At 37.6% G+C, this 18313-nt stretch overlaps 1 protein-coding gene across 5 annotated transcripts; it reads left to right on the top strand.

Moving 5' to 3' along the window:
- Window positions 1-6: 6 nt before the first annotated feature.
- SAMD8 (sterile alpha motif domain containing 8) lies at window positions 7-13787 on the top strand. Of its 5 annotated transcripts, none has more exons than XM_035897311.1 (7): window positions 7-262; window positions 1036-1190; window positions 7042-7649; window positions 9436-9531; window positions 10279-10396; window positions 11163-11313; window positions 12278-13787. In XM_035897311.1, the coding sequence occupies exons 3-7, from the start codon at window positions 7069-7071 to the stop codon at window positions 12580-12582; spliced, it is 1251 nt and encodes a 416-aa protein (XP_035753204.1). In that variant the 5' UTR covers window positions 7-262; window positions 1036-1190; window positions 7042-7068; the 3' UTR covers window positions 12583-13787. The 5 variants fall into 5 exon arrangements, with proteins under 5 accessions (XP_035753204.1, XP_035753205.1, XP_009640284.1 ...); XM_035897312.1 differs by having other exon boundaries at window positions 986-1190; XM_035897314.1 differs by lacking the exons at window positions 7-262; window positions 1036-1190 and adding exons at window positions 1204-4964; window positions 5053-5144.
- The last annotated feature ends 4526 nt before the right edge of the window (window positions 13788-18313 follow it).

Raw genomic sequence — 18313 nt, 5'->3', positions numbered from 1 at the left:
CTGGCGGCTGGGCCGGGGGGGACCGCTCTGCGGAGACGCTACAGGTCCCGCGTGCTCCTCGCTCAGGTGATTTCCCTGCCGCGGGGAGGATGAGGCGCCCGAGGTTCTGCGCCCGGTTGCGTCGCTTTCCTTCCGAACTTTGTAAATTCGGCAGCGATCAAGGAGGGGAAAAGCCTCGGTAGTAGCAGGCGGGGTGCGGACGTGTTTTGGGGGGAGGCGGCCGGATCCGCAGCGTGCTGAGCGGGAACGGGTAAAACGCCAGGTAGGTCCGGGGCGTGCTGCTGCTGCTGCGGTGTTTTTCCTTTGTAGCGGGTCTGGTAGGAGAGGGAAACGGTTTGGTTTCTCGGTCCTGTGTCAGCCTTCTCAGGGAACAAATCGTTTCTGGGAATGATGCCGAGTGCTTGTGCTTTGTGTCAGTCTAAGGGTTAGACAGCGAAACAGCGAGCTGCCTTACTCTGTTCTCTGCCCGCGGCGTGGAATTGGTGGCTTTCCTGAGGGCAAAGTATGTAGTTTGGAGTAAAAAAGGTTTTGACGATGTAGGATTTGGTAATTAACAAGGCAGTGTGGAAAGGCACCGTTACTGTTCTGCGTGTGTGCTGTTTGAGTTTCAGGACTGAATGGAGGGGTCTGCCTGCGTAGGACACGTTTTGTGTGAGTTTAAGGCCTGCACATGTTTAGAAAGTTGAAACTGCGGGAACTGTTACCTGCTCAGTGATGTGATCTCAAACCTACACTGCTAATGCATTAGGTGGCCTGTCAGACTATCCACTTAATGATTGCTGGTTTTTAAAAATAATACTTCAAAAGGGTAGGGTCTTTCAGCTCTGTAAGTTAATGGAAGAAGAGGCAAACGAGAGGCAGTTTTAATGTTCACGTATTTATTGGGTTGTAACTGGAGTTGAAGTGGTCTCATGGTTTTGTATTTGATGCTTCAGTTTGCAAAACTCATTTTTATAAAAACGCAACGCACGTTCTGCGTTGTAAGGTGACTCGATGGAGGATGCCTCTCGTGCTAAGTATGCTCCATCTCCACAGAGCTCCCTCCTGCAGCTGGACACGGGTGCCTGTGCCTCCGCCCCAGCGCAGCTGATCACGCTGTGCTCTGGAGTGGTGAGAACTCAGCAAGACATTTCCTGGCATTTAAATGCCCCTCATGTTTGGTAGGGGGTGCCTCTTGCTGGATATCAGAGGTAAGGAAATGCCTGCGGTCTTGTTCTTCCTTTTGCTTTCTGTGATATAGAAAAGAGGTGGCATTAACTCACAGGATTGGGGCAAAGTGATTTTTATACCCAGTGGAAGGAAGTTCTTCAGGAAGCTTCCTAAGTTTTTGTTCCACAAGTGCTACTTGGATGTGAAGGAAACATTCTGTTGATTTTTAAAGAGCAAGAATTTTAAATTACCTTGTTTGCTATTCTGTGTGGTCTTATTGTTGGTTGGTTGAGTGGTTTTTTTGGTGGTATACAACTAAAAACACAGGTTGGCCTAGGAGTTGCAATCTTTCAGACTCTGTGCTATCGCTTTTCTTTGTACAGAGCTCAGTTTTGCAGGCTGCTAAGCTGGTTGAGAACTGTAAACCATATTACATTATAAATGGCTTTTTGGTAACCAGAGAACTTTAAAAAGTTTTTTTATTTCTTATTTATTTTAATGCATCTAAAATGAAGAAGGCTCCTAGATTTTTCACTAGACCAGAAAGATCATGTTGTAAATGATTGTGGAGAATAAGAAGAAACACGGTTTCACTTCGGATATCGTTCTGGTATTAATTTGGATGGAGAATTTGTTCATGTCTTCCCCTATTTCCATCCTAAGATGAGGATGTGGGAAGAAAAGAAAGAAATAAAAGGGGAAAAGCAAACCTGAATTGTGTTACTGCTAAGGTGTATAAGGATAAAGAGCAGCAAACATTCTGTTATGACATGGGTATACTATTTCTTGAAGTTAGAGGAAAAAATACTCGACACTTGACACTTAGCATGTGAAGTGTTCAAGATCTTGTACAAATATTAATGAAATACTGTGAATTACATCCTAAGATAAGTGGTGGAGTACTTGATCAGTTGTTTAAAAATCACTTGTGTGTGCCTTGAATTATGGTAGGATAAAAAATGTTTTGTTAGCTGATTAGTAGATTGGGAGTTGAGCCACTCTTAGCGTTCACTTGAGCATAGTACAACCCATTTGCTTTAAGAGGTGTAAAAGTCAGGGAGCAGTGTGTATTCTGTTCAGCTTGCTGCAATATGTAATTGCACTTAGTGGTTCTTAAGACAAATATGTTCAGCCTTCAGGACTTTCTGTAGTAGCTGCTGTCAGTTTTGCATGGAGGCGTTCCAACAGAAAGACTTGTAAGCATACGGAGCTAATCTTTGATTTTACAGTATCAGTTCTGTATTTTCCACAATGCAGCACTTCAATAATTTTTGAAAAGCGCATCTTCCTTGATGGTTTAAAACCTAAGGCATACGATAAACTAAACAAGTGTTACTTCGAGATTCCTTACCTTACCTTACCTTCATAAATAGCACTAAGACCTTTGAGTATGGTTAAAATACTGCTGTTAATCTCACTTACTGGAAATGTTTATGAAACAACTCCGATAGCAAAGTCACTAAGTGAAACTGTATGCAAGTTTTACAGGAGTATTTCTGCATTTGAAGTTATTGTATGCATGTTTCAGGAAAATACCCAATTTTTCAGTCTCACGGTGGGCATTTTTCTGTATTTGATCAGTTTTATATATAGCGTGGTAGCTATTGTATTAAACACCCTCAAAATCATGTGTTGTTTTTGCAAGTGTTCTTTTGTTTACAAGATACTGTACTATATATGGTGGCATTTAGAAGGTAAGGATTAAGTTACTGCATACTATGTGGCAACAAAACCTTTGGTGCTATTTGCTTTAAATAAGCACTGAAGAATTTAGGCTTTTCAGGAAGAGCAAGTGACAAGCTTCTGATATAAGTCAGCAGCGTATCCGAGACTTTTGATGCATAACAAGGCAGTGCTGTGTGTTTTTTCCAGCACAGCGTTACTAAGTCGGTATGTGACAGGAGCCTTGTTATTGCAGGCTGGCTCAGCGTGCGGTTTTGTGTATGGCTTTTTTGTGTTGGCGAGACAAGGCCTCAAGCCTGGGTCTTGTCCACATTGTGAGCCACCAGCTTTTGTACAGAACAACTTTTCCCCCAAAGTGAGATGTCGTGCTCCTGGGCCAGTGAACCCAGCGCAGGAGGGGCTGAGTTGGAATTGCCTATATTCAAACTTCAGCTTGAAACCTTCTACGAAGGAACATAGGTTAAATCACTTGACATCTGATAGTTCTTCAGTGTCCTTCCTAAAATTCCTCTCAAGGATGGTGAGAATTGAACCTAGCTGGGGAAAAAAACCAAGAGGCATGTCAGCGAGGAGGGCCACAGGCTCTCCCAGGCACATGAGGGAGGCAGTAATGGTGCTGGTAGAGTTTTGCATGCTTGCCTGGAATAAACAAATCCATTCAGCATTCTGCTAACTGCTGCAGGCTTAACTGGGATCTTATTTAACCCTTCAGCTACAAATCTGGTGTGATCAAGTTTTGTTTCTGTTAACAAGATTGCAGCCTACTGTTAGTGTGATATTAATGCTGCTTTTCCTTGGCTAGAGTAGCGATAATCATAACATTTTCATGTCAATATACGGACTCAGTGTCTGCATGCTAGGAAAGTTAGGGACTTAACTGACTAGCAGTAATTCAGTAGAGAAAAGCGTGATGGAATTGTGGATAATTGTTTTGAGAGAGACTGATTTTCCATATTTAAATATACATTTAGAAAAAATTACTGTGCTAAGGGAATACTGAATCTCTCAGAGGCCTCTCATTTTTTTAAAACGCCTTAATGAAATTGTAGAAATGTTCATGGCTCATAAAAGAAAAATGTTACTTTAAAAAAGTTAATACATGAAGTTCATGTTCGGTTGTGTTCATGCTGTTAATTGAAAGGCTGGGGAAGGAAAAAGGGAAACAGGACACATGATACACACTGCTGATGAGCTGACTAAATATAAAGTCACAGCAGGGAAGTAATCAAGCAGCTAGCTACAGACACTGCTGATGTCAGGCAAAAAGTATATTTTGCCCTCTGACGCTTAAGTCTGTGCTTGCTCTGAGTTACTCATGCGTGGTGTTCATCATTAAATAATGTTATCCATTATTTGGTTTCAGCAATAAAACCAGTAACGTAGAAGGCAAAGTAGTCACCAGTGCTGTTTTCTTCCAGAAGACAAGTACAGTTGGTGACAAGTACATATAGATGGCTTGGTCTCTTCTACACTAGTCTTGCGTTGCAGACTGGTAGTGTTGGAAATGTTATGTAGCATTCCTAAGCTTCAAAAATGAGCAGGAGCAGCTGAGCACAGAGAACTGCATTGTATTCCAGGTGCTGAGATTATTAGGGAAAGTGCTCTTTACCCTTTAAGCTACAAAAGTGGCACTAAATGAGTAGTCTGAAGCAGAAGGCAGCTTCTGAGTTTAAAAAAAGTGCCTTGTCATCAAAGCCGAACTTAACTGTTGCTGTTGCAATGAAATTAGCCACCAGCTGTGTGGAATGGTTTAAGTTTGTGTTTTGTGCTTGTTTCTTCTGATGAGTTCTCAGTCTTTTTCAGTTGGTTAAATGTCTTGTCTTTGACAGCATTTAAAACCAGGAGCAAGTGCTATCAGGTGCATCTTAAAGGTAGACTTTCTCCCAGGTCCAGCCCATTCAGCAGTGACCTTTGATGGGTGTGCTTATTCAGTGTTGTAAAGTCACTTTTAAGGCACTTAATGTAAGGGTTGATTTTTATTCCTGCAACGCCAGATGAAGAAACGCTAGGCTGGTGTTAGGCTACTTGTCTTGTGACGAACAGAATTCTCATCAGTGAGGGAGAGTTTCCTGCCTCTGCCCTCAGAAGTTGTGTTGGTTAGAAGACAAATCAGCGAGTTGAGTGTATTTTTGGTGAGTCTAAATTCACTGCTTTTAGAAAACTTGTGATGATTACAGTCTTATAAAAAAACACTACAATTAACCTTTTTTTTTTTTTCAGTATTTCATCTGTATTTCTGAGTAAGGAAAGCTGGAAGTCCAGATAAGCAACTCAGGTTTTTTTGTTTTACTGGAGTAAGATAAAAATATGAGGTACAAAAAAGGTCAATTAGCTGATCATTAATTAAAAATTAAATTTCATAATTTGTTAATAGGTGTTTGAGCAAAGTAGTTGCTAGGTTTGTTTTGAGCAAGACTTCAAAAATAAGAAGATAACATAGAAATGAGCAAATAACCTTTTATATGGAGAAGGAAGAGTACAGTAAATGCAGAGATTCTAGTGCTGGTTTATGGATGTTTTGGCAACTGTTTAAATCAAGGCATTAAAGCCTATATACATATTGTCTGTATATGGAGTTTTGAGAAGTTAGAACTATGGATTAAGTACATGTTGTTAATATACAATCAACTCCAGAGAGAATATCTTCAGAAGTACCACTCCCTTAATTCTTTTAGAAGAGAACTTTGATTTGTGTGCTTATTTTTCTTCTCTGATACAGAATAAATCATGTGTGATCTTATTAGATGCAATCTGGAAGAAAAAGTTGCATCCAATAATTATGATAAGAGCTACTGCTGACAGTGGGTACAGTACCTCTTTAAAACTAAGTGAGAAGGAAAGAGCTGCTGTTTGTGGAAGAGCTGTGCCCCTGAAAATGATGTAAAACTTTGTGTTGAATATTCATGATGGGTTTGAGTACCTGTTAACTATATCCAGAAGTTAAATAATAGATTAAATAGACTGTTCCCTTTCATTCTGAAAACATTGACTGATGTATGTGGCACTAGTGTATTGTACTATCTTGTATTTTCTGAGATTTGGTTGGCATGATTGAAGCCTTCTAGTTAATTAGACTTTTTCCAAGTACAAAAGAGCTGTGAAATTGTAGCTGTTTCTTAGATGGTAGCTGTACATAAGCCACCAAATATAAATTATGCACAAATCCATTCTCCACTGCGGTGGGTCTTAAATATTGGATAAGCTTTTTATTATTTTTACATGACTGGTAGCCTTTCAAAGTTTGGGTTTTTTTTTTCGTGTATTCCATGTAACATACCGTGGTTAACTTTTTTCTGGTTGTTGTTTTAAGTTGTTCTGGTGACTTGTTACCTCCATGCAACTAAAATGTTGCTGAGATGTCTTGCTTCCTTCAAACAATATTCTTGAGTCAAGGAAACAATTATTGAGAAACGTGTATGAAGAGAATACATCTTTTCTGGTTTTGGTGTGTTTCTGTGTTAGCTATTGCCATACCATTTTTGGAGATGCCTTGGAATTAAAGCTAATGCTTAATTTCTAGTTATGTAAAGGATTCACCATAAAATAAGCATGTAAATTACTGAGATCAAAGAAAGATAGAAATATGATGGCTGCACCATCAACATATAGCTAAGATGCCGCAGGTCAATGTTATTGTAGATACCTAGTCTTAGGTTTACTTGGGAGGTGTGGGGGAGAAATTTCATGCCACCAGAGCTTCAGATATTTTAAAACAGTGGAATGTATTGGACATGTAATGTATTATTTTAGCTTTTATTCAGTTTTATATGGTTGCTGGCTATGCCTTCTTGCTTAGTTTATGAACTGCAAACAGTGGAAAAGACATGATTAAGCTGGTATTTAAATGGAGTAATCTTTGTTTTTCAGTGCCTAGTGTAACTGGCAAACTCAGATTTTAATTTTTTTTTTTTTAGCAAAAGAATAAAAGTAGACTGGGTACATCTAGGTATTATTCTGCTTCTTGGTAGCTTTAAATTTCTATTTAGGAACAAGTGAGCTAATCTTAATTTAGTTTTGCTTGAATAAAAAAATGTTTTAAAAGGCATTTTTGTATTACTTACCTAACAAATTATATGTCTGGTTTTTAGCTGGCTCTTCTATAAAAAGCCTTTGGCTAACTAAGCATCTAAAATCGCACAAAGTACACTGGCATTTCAGTAATCTTCATTAAACATTCAGGACTTCTCTGTTTCTCCAACATGTAAACAGGTCAATTTTCTTGGCGGATAGAGAAGGATGATGGCGGGCAACAACCAGCTTTGCATTCGACGTTGGACTACCAAGAACGTGGCCAAGTGGCTGAAAGAAGAAGGTTTCTGCGAATACGTGGATGTTTTGTGCAATAGACACAGGCTAGATGGAATTACACTGCTGACACTTACTGAATATGATTTACGATCCCCTCCTTTGGAAATCAAAGTCCTGGGGGATATCAAAAGGCTAATGTTGTCCATACGCAAGCTACAGAAGCAACACATTGATGTCCTGGAAGAGCTGGGTTACAACAGCGACAGTCATGTTGGCACAGTGTGCCCAAGTGTTGGTTCACTACAGGGTACAGATTGGTTTTGTAATGGTGAGGTACCACGGGACTATGATGGGCCAATTACTGACTTGAATGGTGATCAGTATCAATATGCAAACGGAAAAAACAAACACTCTACCCGAAGACTGGACCCAGAGTATTGGAAGACAGTTTTAAGTTGTGTGTATGTCTTCATAGTGTTTGGCTTTACGTCATTCGTTATGGTTATAGTACATGAGCGAGTACCTGACATGCAAACATATCCACCTCTACCAGACATATTTCTGGATAGGTAAGAAATTTTCTTTTAAAACAAAACAGTAACTTGATGGTTAAAGTATAGGCTGTCTTTTCTTCATTTTCAGAGTTTCATGTGCTCTTGAAGATGCCTCTGCAAAATAGCAATTAGAGTGTAGTAAACTCTTCTGCTGAGATTGAAATGTGTGTCAGTTACATGTAGAGATTTAGTCTTCTTGGGGAAAAATAAATTGAGCTGCTGTTCTACCCAGTTTACATTTTATTCTACATTTTCAGCTAATCACAACACAGGAATTAATTTGGCCATCCACTTATTCTAGTAAAAAGGGTGACGGTCAGCTGGCACAGATAAGTAGCCATATGCTTTTTCTCAAATCCAGATGCTGCTGTGAAGCTTAATATGTCTTGATTGAGAAAAAAATTTGATGAAAGAATATTTTGGTGTGCCAGTGAGCAAGGAAATTGAAAGGGAATAATATTGATCCTGTATTTATGCTGTCTCCCCACTGTCAACTTGTTGAAAATGGTTTAGGGAAACTGAAGTAGACTGAGTAGACCAGTATCTTTTTTAGCCATAGAGTATCTGTGTACTAAAACACTGTTGTGCCTGACATAGCACCTGCTCATTTTTTTAAGAAGATATTCCACTTCAGGCAGAAGAGAGGCACAGTAGCAAAGGTGAAATTCTAGTCATTGACATCAGATTTAATGGGAGATAAATGCTCCCTTTGAGCAAGCGTACTTACAGCATAGAGAGCTTACTGCCTAGAGAGTTTTAAAAGAAAAGATAAACTGTTTAAGACTTCTGTCTTTGCAGTCTCCTTATTCCTGCCAGTAATTTCCATTTTCATGAATGGTTTTTGTGAAGTCGGTAGGGGTCTAATCTTTTGAGTAAGTGTGCAGAATCCCCCATAAATTTATATAAAACTCAGCAAGGATGGACCACGTCCAGCAGAGTGGGAGAGAGGAGAGAGAACGGGAGCTATGGTATTACTGGGTTTTGTTCCCAGGGTGCTACCGTGGTATTCAGTGGGCAGGATGGGGGAGGTCAGAAAGCAGCAGCTCACAAAACAATGTGAGGGGATTACTGCACAGCTAGCATTTGAGCAGTGCTTTGCTATGCCTTTGTATCACGGGCAACACAAAATGATGAGGGAGCAGCCTCTCTTGAAATCTGTCAATCTGTATTTTGGTGAAACTGCAGAACAGAAATTGTTACTGGTGCCATATGCGTGCAAGAAAGTCTTAAATTTTTTGACAAGCAAGGCTAAAAGGTTTGCATATAGTGCTTATCATTGAAATCTAACTTAGGAAAAGTAAAATTTGTTTTCAAACACTTCTGTGCAGTTCTGCTTCATTGCGAGTATTTATGATTTTAGGCTTTGCAGCATTTCATTAATTGTGTTGACATGGCATTCTTATAAGCATAAGCGGCATAATTGACGTGATGCAAGTTTGTGTCAGAATGAAAAGGTTGTTGGGAAACAGTGGTAGAGGAACACATCCTGTTAGTAAATCACACATGTAAATTAAGAGAGCATATGAGACATTTTCTTTGACTTACTGAATTCTGTGTAAATGCCTGCTGAAAAGGTATTATTAGAAAGCAGATAATGTAATTAAATATTAATACAAATTCTATTTAATTCAGTCTAACAAAATAGTTTTTGGTTGTAGTTTAAACTGTTGTCAGATTAATACAAGTTAGTTTTGTAGTTGGAATTTTATATGCTTTTATTCTAAATACTGAGGCTAGAAGGAAAAATTAAGCCTTTGCATTGTAAGTTAACTTTCTTCCTTCATCCTTTTTTATATTTTAGCGTCCCTAGGATACCATGGGCTTTTGCTATGACTGAAGTATGTGGCGTAATTCTTTGCTACATTTGGCTGTTGGTTCTTCTGCTTCACAAACACAGGTACAGTATATAAAATTCAAATTAACTGGTACTTTGATTCAGAGAAAGGACTGTAACAAGAATTTATGATGATTTTTAAGGCTTTCCATTTAGTAAGAAACTTGTAAGCTTCTAATATGTTCCTATTAAAATGGATTAGGGAGGATTTAATCAAGAATGGTGACTTGTGGATCTTGTGGATCAAATGAGTAATCTGAATTTACTTTTCTACCAGATTTATGTGTAATTTCTTTCAGAACGTATATATTTCAGAGAGTTGTCACTATATACTCTCATACCATAAAAATTTTGTGCATAAATAATAAAATCGTACAAGAATGAAATTCTGCAGGATGACTGTGCCAGTCTAGCAGCTTGCTGTCACTGAAGGGTAGAAAACCCTTTTGTGTGCGTGAGTATTTGAAGTTAAATTTTTACCAGTTTGTTGATTTTTTTTTTTTTTTTAATCAGTTTGCCAACAGAAGGCATGAGTGCTAAAGCTAGTACAAGTGTAGTTGCAGAGGAGTGGGGCTGTACCTTTTGGTGACAGTAAGCTTGCTACAGTGTCTCGCCCTGTCATGTGGAACCATACCTTTACAGTATAACTTAAAATAATTTTTTTTTTTTTACTGTGAAACTTGCAGCAATGATGAAGGGACTTAATGGGATTAAGTTGGGCTGAGGGGCAATGTTTTTATCGTAACTTTCCTGATGTAAAAATAGAATATGTTAGGATTCTTGCAATCAGTTCCTATGTATTTTTCCCAGATCTATACTTCTGCGAAGGCTGTGCAGCCTCATGGGGACAGTATTCTTATTACGTTGTGTTACAATGTTTGTTACCTCACTCTCTGTGCCAGGCCAGCACTTGCAGTGTACTGGAAAGGTAAAAACGTAAAATGCTTTAAATTATTTTTCTTGTTTCCTTTTTTAAAAATTTTATTTAAGGTATTATTAAGATTGCTGTGACCATAATGTTAGATGTGTGTTTGTAAGAACAGCGTAAGAACTAGGGGTCTTAGAAGCACTTTCCACTTTGGAGGGGAGACAGTTACTTGGGGAAGGGTGTTCAGAATATTGCATATTGTGAACTGGAGAGAACGCATCAGAGAAGCATGCGCTTAAGATACTGACTTGAAGAAAAAAAGCTGAAAGTGGCGTAATCACTTCTTAGTCTTGTTGGATGCATGGTTTTGGAAAAAAAAAAACAACCCAACAAACCAACACCCTGTTATTTTTTCACCCCTCCCAGTAAGGGATATTCCATAGAACATGAGTTTTCATTATTTATCCTAACTTTTAATTAGAAGAGGATTGAGCTGAATATATTGGAAGCTTGACAATGACACCTTGGGAGGCTGAATACATCCAAAAAAAGGTGGCAGTCTCTGTGTATAAGTTACTTGCAGCGAAATACTTGCTCTAAATTCCAGTATTCATCAGAGGTATGATGAATATAAGGAATAATTGTAGTTACTAATGTGACTCATTGCCACAATAAAATCCAAAGATGTGCTAACCTGTATTTTAACAAAAGACCCAACATGATAAATGGTGTTAAACCTACATAGTGCTATACAGCTAACTTCAAGGACATAGCGTTCGGGCAGTGGGGTTGGAACTTAATAAAGGTTAATGTCACTGTCTTTTAGCTGTATGGCAGTGTTTGGGCAAAACTCCAGCGGGCATTTGCAATATGGAGTGGCTTTGGAATGACTCTGACTGGAGTACATACGTGTGGAGATTATATGTTCAGTGGCCACACTGTTGTCCTGACCATGCTCAACTTCTTTGTCACAGAATGTAAGTACACAGTGTCGATACTTAAATGTCCTTAAGTGTTAAGAATATGTACTGCTTGCTATCAACCAAGGGTGCGAGAGTGTAAATACTTAAATGTCCCTAAGCATTAAGAGTATCTGCTGCTTGACCTTATCAAAAAGTTCAGAGTGTAACATTAAAGCAAATCAATATAACTTCACATTGCTGTGCTCTTTCTCATATTTGTGACAGTTCAGTTGCAGGCAGGAAAGGAGCAGCACCGCCTAGATTAATGGAAGGATGAATAGGGCACATATGAAAGAACATGTGAGCCAAGGAAATCGGAAAGGCTTCTGGATTGCTACTGGGAGAATACTAGGGAAGATACTTACGATTGTCGGTTTCTGTACGCTTCCCTAGGTATCTGCCAGTGACTCCCATAAGGCAAAATACCAGGCTTGGTGGCTGTACATTTAGTATAATCCATAAAGCCAAATACCAAGCCTCATAATGAGTGAGAATATATGCAACAACAGTGCTCTTGAGTAAATAAGTGCAATTTGATACATTATATAGCAAGCTAAGATAATTAGTTTGAGTTCACCTATGATGGAATGACGACAATAACAGAATAATATATGCTTTATGACATTTTTCACCTTTTTACATGGAAAAGGCATGATTTTCATTAAAAGAAGTTGGTTGAGCAAAGAATTCTGCTATTTTAGGATGCTAAACTATTTTAGGACGCTCTCTTAATCCAGAAATGCATCATAGCTGTATTAGTAAATGAAGTCATAAAGTGATAGACATTTATAACTTATGTGGTTGTTTTCATTGGATTTATTTGGCCTGTAGATGAGAACAAAATTTGCAGGTGAAAACAGTAACTTTGTTACATTTTTTGATGAAAAATTTGTATAAAAACTTGCCATGTCTAGGCCTGGATTTTTTTATGATCCATGTTTTTGAGGCACTTAGTTAGTCACTTTCTGTTCTCTCCTAGATACGCCAAGGAGCTGGAACTTCTTGCATACCTTATCTTGGGTCCTGAATCTCTTTGGAATCTTCTTCATTTTGGCTGCACATGAACATTATTCTATAGATGTCTTCATTGCCTTTTACATCACTACAAGACTCTTTTTGTATTACCATACGTTGGCTAATACTAGAGCATATCAACAGAGTAGGAGAGCAAGGATCTGGTTTCCGATGTTTTCTTTTTTTGAATGCAATGTTAACGGTACTGTTCCCAACGAGTATTGCTGGCCCTTTTCAAAACCGACTATACTGAAAAGATTGATTGGCTGAGGAGCGTGCGAGTCAGTTCAGGTTGTTATGAAGCATTATGACTAAGATCCTACAAGGCTAGCTGGCGGGGGATATAAAGTAACATGTTTCACTCCATGATCTCCTCCTCCTTGTCTTGTTTCTTAGATTCTTAGCCATAAAGTGGGGTTCCCATACTTCACAGGGATGTGGTTTTGTTTTCTTGTTGCTAGAATAGAAAACAATGCAGGGACTGGTAAAGGCTGTCAGTGAACCGTGAATATGAATCAGAATACTCTTACCCTCAGTAAGGTTCTGTGTGAATGTTTAAGTAACTTTAATGTCAAATATGTGCTTGTACTGAATATAATACACCCTTTACAGGTTGAAATAATCTCCGTTACCTGACATGCCAGCCTTCACATATACTGACTAAAAAATCAGAACTTTATGAAGATTTTCTTTTAAAACAGTCAAATTTTCAAAACAAACTCTGTGTATTCTTAAAGACTGAGGAGTACTGTGTCATAATGAGGAAAGCAGAGTAGTTTCTTGTTCTAAAAGGGTCTCTTAACTGTTAAATAACAAGTCTTAAAGTATAATTGACAGTATAAATGGTCTGTATACAGGTTGCCAAAAATGAAAGTCTGCCTTGTGGCTATGCAGTGACGATGTGTTTTTTTAATGAGAGCTTATTTAGTCTAGTCTATCAGTTGTCTGTATGGTTGTTCTGACACTTGGAAGTTTTCCCTTTTGTGTTTAAATAAATGAGTTAAAGTAAATGCTACGTCCACAGAAAGTCAAGTTAATTTAGCTTTAGTGAGTTTAAAGCCACAGAATAACTTTTGTGTGGTTTTAATTGCTTTATACCCAAACCTGTGCATGCTTTTTAGGAGCAGCTCGTTAACATTGGAAAAACAGAACAGTTATCTTCATATATCTTATTGTCCCATAAATGGATGGGGAAAATGCATGTAGTAACTCTTTCAGGACAAGTAATAATAGTGAGTATTGGAAATAGTGCTCATATTGATGTATGTTTTAGCACTCTGGTGTCAACAATATGGTGAATATCTTTGGATATATATACACACACAGTATATTTGTTTACATATATATAAATACAGTATATGTTCTTCTAACAAGTATGAAAAGAGGCTAGTTCTTTAAGTTGCTCATTTACTACGCTGAAAGATAAAAGTAAAATAAGCAGTTGAGTTTTGGTCGTTTAAAAAAAAAAAAACCAACACAACAAAACACCCCCAAAACCCCAAACCAACACTCTGAGTCCATAACATGTAAGCAAGGGTCACACAGTTGGTGACCTCTTGCATGGTAGTTTGTAAGGGGACAATGCTAACGTTGGCTGTAGAGACTTGAAATTAGATTTACACTAAATGACAACTGATAGGTAAAAGGTGCAAATCATAAAAATGGTATAGACTTTTTAATTTGGTTATTGCAAGTTCAGAATAGGTGGTATATGCAAAAGGTAGCATAAGTCAGCCGTGGAAAGTTACTGGAAAGCATTTCCAGCTTGGTACAAGCCTATTTAATGGCCACAATATACTTAACGTTTGCATGGAAAAGAATCCCTTTGGAATTTTGCAAGACAGTTTTGTATTTGGAGGCTTGTAACCTGCTGTGGGCTACTCCCTGCTGTATTGTGTTCCTTTTATATACCTGGATTGTACTAACTTGACTGTCTTCTGCTCTTCATAGTATATTACTTTTGTAACTTAATTTAGCTCCTGTTCCACAGAGGAATTGTGCATCTTAGAGTATTTCTGCCAACTGTATTGAGCACACATACATTGTACTATTCTGCAGACTTTTATATTTGTAACATTCCAATTTTTTTAGCAAAATTGCAGGTATAATATTATAATGTTCAATCTGCCATAGCCTAATGGCTCTTGCCATCCAAATTGGGGGAATATGCTTACACATAAGAAAAAAAGGAAAAAATATTCTGAAATATTTAAAGACTTTTAATTTGCTGTTCTTACCTTTCTGATTTCAGAAAGGCAATTTGAACATTCCTTTTGAGACTTTATAATCAAGGAGCTCTCTTTGTTAATTTATATTTGCACATAACACACAGTTATGAATGCTCGTTTTTAAACTCTAGGAAACATCTGTTCTCAGGATGTGCAGGATTGTACTCTGAGTTATAACATGTGGAGAGGTATGCAATTAACTGCAAAGCTGTTGATGCTGAAAAGAACTATGTCAGTATTAACTAGCTAAATAGCTAATTATTTTGCAACTTGGACATGCAAGAGAATTTTCAAGTACAGCCCAATGTAACAATGTTTACATAAAGTAAAACTATAATTTCAATACTTTTTTAAAATGGAAATTCATAATCTTTGAAAGATAAAGCTTCTCTTCTTGTTCTAATTTAATTTTTCAAATTCTGTTAAGTAAATCCATGTTTTAAATCAGTATTGCCTATCGGTATTTTTTAAAGGAAACTTGTTCTTTTGGGCTGTTTCCCTTGATGCTAAATATCTGAGTCCAAGATAAGTACTATACAGAGGTTGGGTTTGTGAGCATTGAAGTGGGTTAAAACATTGTCAGGATAATTGTGGTCTTCTGTTTTGGAAGTTACCCTGTTTGTAAACACCCAAGAGGAAGGCTTGAAATTGATAGAAGACAGAAAAACCTGATTGCATAGTCAGTCTGTAAAGTAAGCTTTATTGTTAATTAGATGGAAACAAGTTGCACGTAACTGACAAGCTTAAAATTCTGTACCTCCTTTTTAAAGAGTTAGTGTTGTAAAAGCATTTTGCTGCTTTTCTGCTGCTGACAAGCACTTGTAAGTAAAGGCAGCAGAGCATTGTTGGGCCTTGGGCTTAATGCTAAGCACGTTCAGGGTTGTCCTTCTCCCTCGTATTTGTGCACCGGTCTTTTTTGCTGTCCTTTAACTTGCTGCACCTGTTTTGTGCAAAGTCATCTCCTGAGGTCTGTGAGAGCGCACACATAATCTGACTGCAGAGTAACGAATGAATTGCTGCGTTATGTTGGGAAGCCTACGTGTCTGACAACATCAGTGCCACAGAGTGCACAATCTAATCAAGTAGAAAAGTCTTAACCGAGTAACTGGATATACAAAAGAAGGGGAGGGACACTTTTTTGGTAGCTTAGCAAATCTGGTAATACTTGAGACTTGACAGTAGTCTTGAGCTCTTCCTTATTATCAGTTTGGGGATATGTATGCACACACCTGAAAGTGATAGGCACATAGGTGCTCCCCCCTCCTTTTTTTTTTTTTGTTTTTGTTGTACCTTATGACACAGCTTATAATAGCGTTCCTAAATTTTTTGCCTTTAGTTTTTCCTTTCTGGAAGATCCCTTAAAGTATTGGGTTTATGACATTACACCAGCATGCAGAAATTACTTTCATAGATGTTGGGGTTTTTTAGCAAATTCTGGTTACAATGACAAAAGCTTATGGAAGGATCTTTAAGCACGGTTCCTCCAGCTGTTCTTGAAAAATAATATAGAAAGCTTCCATATAGGTTAGTTATCTTCGTGTCCTCTGGCAAACAAGATAACACTTATGCAAAGTGTTGGTACAGAAATGTAGATAGGCATGATGTATTTGAATGTCCAAGACCAGCAAGAATTGGATCCTGTAGGTGTACTGCTTGTGATGAAGCAAATTATATGCTTAACTTCAAGCACATCACTAAATAATACTCTGACTTCAGTGGGGGTTACCATTTGTGTTTTCTTGGATAAGGCCAAGTGCATGCTGTGTGTGGTATACTGCTACAGTAATGGGAACAGGTAATGTCACTTTCTTTTTAGTTTTCTCTGATTTCCTCCCCTCCCCACCTACTATAGAAGAAAACATTCCAGTAGAATTTAAAAAAAAAAAAATTACTACTTAATGAGGTACTGAGAATAAGTCTGTAAGAAAACATTCCAGTAGAATTTAAAAAAAAAAAATTACTACTTAACGAGGTACTGAGAGAATAAGTCTGTAAAAAAAAAAAAAAGCAGCAAGACAAAACCTTTATAGTTAGCTGCTTCAAGAAGCAAGAGTCAGTTAAATGATTTGAAAAAAAATGTTTTTTGACGCAAGCATATTAAATAAGGCTCTTCAGAAGTATTGAAACCCTTCAATGAGGATAAAAATGCAGGTTCCTATAATCTTTTCTATAAGGCTGTGTCTCATGTAGTGCCAAAAAGAGTATGGAAGGAAAAGAGGGAAGGGTTGAACTGAGACATCAGCACAAGTCTTTTGCAACAGTTAATATCTCCTTGGCTTTTTTTAAGCAGTGCTTGCATACTGTAGTGCTACACTTGTTCGTTACTATTTAGCTAGTTTTTTGATGTACAAAAGTCCACTAAGTTTTCAAGCACCAAAACTATTGTGGAGCTGAGTCTTAATCATTAAATATGCGTTTGAAAAAATAGCAGATGTCTCAGGAAAAAAAAAGTAGGTTTTGTGGACCTGAAGTATAACAGAAATAACCTATAATGACTATGATAGTTTTTCATGCTGTCCCTGTACTGAAGAGTTGGGGAGAATTTGCAGTAATCAGCAGACAATATTGGTTTTTCTGGGCTTCTTTTAATAATCTAGGATACTTTTATAGAAACTTGTCCTGTAAAAGCCGTCATAGTCTTGTCAAGATGGAAGTATATTTGGCAGAAGTCCTAGCAGTGAGCCAGCTTACCCTCTGCAGTTGTTTTGCATGTGTAGACTTTATCAACCAAAGGTTAATTGGTAGACCACTGGTGATTCATACAGATAACTTTGTGATGTATCTTTGACATTGTCACTATTGTGATTGAAACAGTATTTCTGGGAGAAAAAAAAGTCCTTTGGGATGAACCTACTGATGTCTTATTCATTATATGAAGAAGAGCCCTGACAACCCTGTAAACACTAGCATTGTAAGCACTGAACTTCCCATATAGCAGTACCCTGCATACTTACCATTTGTATTTTAAGAAATTTGCAGTGAGTGTTATGTACATAATTCAGTGACGTGCACATTTTTAAAGCCAGTTTGTAATAGGTGTGTAAGAATATAAGATGATAAATGTGGAGCACAATAACCTGATCTGTTAGCCCAGTGACTGCATCATTAGAAAGACTAACTGTAACTTAGTTTTGCTCTTTCAAATTCAGTTTTGTCAAACATGAGACATTTGTCAAATGCGAGAACTGCAAGTTGCATTGTATGTGGTACTTAATGTAAGTAGAAACATGACTTTTCACACTGAACTTCAATACTTCAATTTTGTTCCAACAGAGAAAATAGTATTACCTAATGGCGAGAAAGTGTGCCAGTGAAGTGTAAAGTGAGTACTGTAAATAAGTAAATATTGTTTTGATTCTAAACTCAGATTGAATTAATATATTGTTTTATATCTTTGTTGTATTAAAACATATTTAAAAGTACTAAAATAAAATATTTGAAAGATGACAAATGTTTGATTCACTTAATATGTAAAATGATGCCTCGTTATCTGTGTTCGTGTTGTGACCAGAAAAGTATACCTGAGTAATCTAAGCTTTAGAGTTGTTTTTCCCAAAAGCTGTGTTTTATTGGTGTGAAAATGCATGCTGCATAGTACGTATATCAGTGTGCCTGAAAGTTTTGCCAGTTGTAAATTGTTTTGGCAAATCACTTACATATGTCTGTTATTAAAAAGAAAATTTATTCAGTTGTGTAAGATCTCAGTGAAGTACAATGAGGGCTTTCAAAGGCTCTCTTCAGCTGAAGTAACTTCAGTGTCTGTAGGTATGGTG

This window comes from Egretta garzetta, unplaced genomic scaffold, assembly GCF_000687185.1.
Source record: "Egretta garzetta isolate BGI_Z169 unplaced genomic scaffold, ASM68718v1 scaffold56, whole genome shotgun sequence".
Taxonomy (NCBI): domain Eukaryota; kingdom Metazoa; phylum Chordata; class Aves; order Pelecaniformes; family Ardeidae; genus Egretta; species Egretta garzetta.
This window is presented reverse-complemented; position numbering and strand designations above follow the sequence as displayed.

Coding starts and splice junctions, on each gene's coding strand:
- SAMD8 (XM_009641989.2), top strand. CDS start 7,069: ATGATGGCGGGCAACAACCAGCTTTGCATTCGACGTTGGACTACCAAG. Junction 9,532..10,278: donor CTTCTGCTTCACAAACACAG/GTACAGTATATA, acceptor TATTTTTCCCAG/ATCTATACTTCTGCGAAGGC. Junction 11,314..12,277: donor CAACTTCTTTGTCACAGAAT/GTAAGTACACAG, acceptor GTTCTCTCCTAG/ATACGCCAAGGAGCTGGAAC.